Source organism: Antechinus flavipes, chromosome 3, assembly GCF_016432865.1.
Source record: "Antechinus flavipes isolate AdamAnt ecotype Samford, QLD, Australia chromosome 3, AdamAnt_v2, whole genome shotgun sequence".
NCBI classification, from domain to species: Eukaryota; Metazoa; Chordata; class Mammalia; order Dasyuromorphia; family Dasyuridae; genus Antechinus; species Antechinus flavipes.
The window spans coordinates 212207436-212211441 of record NC_067400.1 but is presented as its reverse complement, the minus strand read 5'-3'; the positions used below and the strand labels follow the sequence as shown (position 1 = coordinate 212211441).

Sequence of the window (4006 nt, the reverse complement as noted above, 5' to 3'; positions counted from 1 at the left end):
TCCTGCTAACTCTTTTTACTTCAATTCTTCTCCTTAACTTGCCTTGATATTACTTTCCTTTCACCCATGGATCCTTGTCTTTTCTCCCTCCACATTTTCCTCTTTATCCCATTCCCATTAATCTACACCTTATGCCATTCCTGTTAATTTAAACACTTTTCTGTACCCCCATTTTATCTTATGCTGCTCTTTCCCTCCTTTATTCCTTTCCCATTAATCTACATATCTTATCCCACTGCTAAAGATCTACACATCCTTCTGTATCTTATCCTATTTCCTTCCACCTTATTTCTATATAGATTTTAGATGGAGCTATACCCTTCATAGTAAATATGTAATGTTGCCTATTTAATCCATTCCAAATGTGAGATTTTCAGAACTACAGGCCCCTCCCCCTTCTAATGTCATGGTCTTATTCCTCTGCACCTCATTTGTATAACATTATTTTTATTTTTTCCTGGACAATTTTGCTTTTTAGAATCAAACCATAACTCACTCTGCCTCAATATTTCTTTTTAATTATCCAATTACTGATATCAGTCTTAAACATTTGGTTTATGGAAATATTGGAATATGGAAATTTATTGAAAATATTTTTTCATGTGAAGAAAAGCAATTAAGTTCCTTGAAATTAATCTTTGATATTGGCTCTTATGTTAAATTTTCTATTAAGTTTGGGTTTGCTTGAGACAAGATCCAGAAAACATGCCAGTTTGTTGAAAATCTATTTTTTTCATTCAATATTATGGATAGTTTTGCTGGATATGATATTTTTAGTTGCAGGCCTAGTTCTTTTGATTACTGGTATATATGGTTCCAGGACTTGTAGTCTTTTATTGTGGCTGCTGAAAAGTAGCTCCAGTGTACTTCAATTTTTTTCTTTTATCTTGAAAATTTTTCTCTTGGATCTGGAAATTTCAACATTTGATGATAATATTCCCGTATGCTTTCCACCTTTAAAAGACAGGAAAAATATCCCACCTAGCAACATCAGGATGGTAGCTACAATAGCCATGCTCACCGCACCCCCTATTTCCTGCGTTTCTGGACTGGAAGGGATATGGAAAGTAGCAGGGAAAGTTATACTTTGATTTGTAAACACAGAGTGATAATTCCAGATTACACAAATTAAGATGCAAATCCCAGCAGATATATAAAAGAATCCTCCAATGATGAATGGATTACATATTGCTGACCTCCGAGGAACTCCCAAGTAAAAGTTCCTCATTGCAATGGTAATAGAGACTTTTCCCATGGCCCCCAGAATGCAAGCAAACAGAAAGATGTTCTGAATAATCCTAAAGTCTGAAGGGAGAAAAGTAGCATACTTGATATAAGAGTGGCAAATTTTGCCAGATTTCTCCTGAGGAGGATGCAAGATAGTGCTGTAAAAGCACACTTTCCAGATCCCCACCCAAGTGATGCCAGAAGAGATCACGGAAGATGGGTCCTCCTCTAAATGCCACACCCTCCAATCCATTCGTCCCATAGAGGCAACTGAGAGGATCCAGCCCACAGTGACTAGGGCAAAGCTTGAGAGTTGAAGGTTACTCCTAGTGAAATAGGAGCTCATGTCCTGGGATAGCTTCAGGAAATAGCAGATAGTTATGGCTGCCGTAAAAATAAACATAGATTACTATTGTACAATGTGAATATCTGTAGCAGCTTAGATTGTAATACCATAAACAGAAATAAGGAAATCTAAGAGAAGGGAAGGTTCAGAGGTTGACACAAGTACAGAAGAGGTGTAAAATAGATAGCTGAACAAAGTTTATTAAAAAAAATGCCTATTATCAGCAACCATATCAAAAGATACTCCAAATCACTAATAGTAACAGATATTCACATTAAAACATCTGTAAGACTTCACATCATATTAATCTAATTAATTAATAATTGAGAATAATTTAAATGAAAGATGGAAACAGTCAATATTGAAATTGCCATAGGAATTCAGGCACAATATTACAATGCTGATATGAATTCTTTCAACTAGGAAAAATAACACAATTATATAAAGACACAACATAGGGTAGGGGATAGGGCAGTAGATATGCAGTCAGAAAAACTTGAGCTTATATTTTGTCTCAATTCCAATAAACCTGGGATGGAAAATATCATCTGCATCCAGAAAGAGAACTATGGAAACTGATTTTGCATTGAAGCATAGTATTTTCTTTCTGCCCACAGAGACTAGGGCAAAGCTTGAGAGTTGAAGGAAAAATAAAATAAAATAAATGTAAATATAATAAAAATAAATAAAATAAAATAAAAACAAATTTTGCCTCAGATACTTACTAGCTGTATGACTTCTCAACCTCAGTTTCCACCTTTGTAAAATGAAAGAGGTAGGCCTGATGACTTTAAGGTCCCTTTTAGCTCTAAGTCTATAATGTTTTAAGAAAAGGTATTAAGCTGTATTCTGGACCTTTTCTTCTTCCAGTTAGTATTTATTCCAGCTCTGTAAAATATTTTTTGATAGCTTAATTGGTATGGCACTGAATAATAAATTAATTTGTATAGAACTGTCACTTATATTAATGCAGCCCATCCATGTATTAGGGGCTAAAAAATCTCAGAAACAAATGCAGAAGATTAGAAATATTCAATTCACCCTTTTCAAAACATAATAAAAATTACATTCAATAAAGGACTGTAGAAAGATAGATTAAAAATTTTTGGAAACTAAACAGTTTAATCCCAAAGAATTAATGGGTCAAAGAAAAAATCATAGGAAAAATCAATAATTCCATTAAGGAGAATAACAACGAGACAATATACAAAAATTTAGGGGATGTAGACAAAATAGTACTTCGAGGAAATTATCTCTAAACACTAATATCAGTAAAAATAGAGAAATAGTGGATCACTGAATTGGGCATGCAATTTAAAAAGAAAAACTAGAAAAAGTTAAAATTAGAAATCTCCAATTGAACACTAAATTGAAGATCCTGAAAAATCAAATGAGAGATTAATAAAATTGAAAGTTAGAAAACTATTGTTCTAATAAAACTAGGATCAGGTTTTATCTTTAAAAAAAACAATTATAAAATAGATGAAATATTAGTTAACTATTTTAAAAAGACCAACTTGTCAATATCAAATAGATAAATAAATTAAAGCAATAATCGGAAGTTATTTTGCCCAATTACATGCCAATAAATCTGACACTTTAAGTGAAATGGATGAAGATTTATAAAAATACAAATTATCCAGATTAACAGAAGAAGAAATTAAACATTTAAATAATTTTCCGTATCTCAGAAAAAGAGATTGAGTGGTGATCCAAGATAATTCCAAGAGATTTGAGCTAGAAAATGCTATCTGCATCCAGAGAGATCCTATCGAGACTGAATGTGGATCAAAGCATAGTATTTTCACCTTTTTTGTTTATTTGTTTCCTTGTTTTAGCCTTATGATTTTTTTCCTTTTTTGGTTTGATTGTTTTTTTGCACAATAAGAGAAATATGGAAATATATTTAAAGGAATTGTACATCTATAACCTATATCAAACTGCTTGCTGTCTTGGACAGGGAGGTAAAAGAGGGAGGGAGGGAGGGAAGGGGGGAGAAAGAATTTGGACAACAAAATCTTACACAAATGAATGCTGAAACTATTTTTACATATATTTGGAAAAACAAAATACTATTGAGAAACAAAAAAAAGGAAGAGAGGTTGAAAAGCTATCTATCGAGCTGCTAAGAAAAAATCCGCAGGACAAATAATACTGCACTGTTTGCCCTTGAAACCCCCAACTTATCCTGCACATTGTAATCCTTACAGCAGCATGAGAGTCAGTGAAAGATATACAACCAGAAGGGGCTTTAAATGCCAAATGTTTGTTTCATAACTTTTAAGTAATAGAGAGCTTGAATTGATTGAGCAAGAGAGTGAGATTAAATTAAAATGAGTCAAATTAAATGCTTTAGGAATATTGTTTTAGCAGCTGTGTGAAGGATGGATTAGAAAAAAGACAAGAAGGAAACCACTTAGAAGGTATTGCAGT

General features: G+C 32.9%; 1 protein-coding gene across 1 annotated transcript; it reads right to left on the bottom strand.

Moving 5' to 3' along the window:
* Positions 1 to 588: 588 nt before the first annotated feature.
* Positions 589 to 1573, bottom strand: CLDN34 (claudin 34). Its single transcript, XM_051991130.1, has one exon. The coding sequence runs from the start codon at positions 1571 to 1573 to the stop codon at positions 869 to 871; it is 705 nt and encodes a 234-aa protein (XP_051847090.1). The 3' UTR covers positions 589 to 868.
* Positions 1574 to 4006: the final 2433 nt, after the last annotated feature.

What these genes read in the sequence shown, in the direction of transcription:
- CLDN34 (XM_051991130.1), bottom strand. Translation starts at nt 1,573, where the DNA reads ATGAGCTCCTATTTCACTAGGAGTAACCTTCAACTCTCAAGCTTTGCC.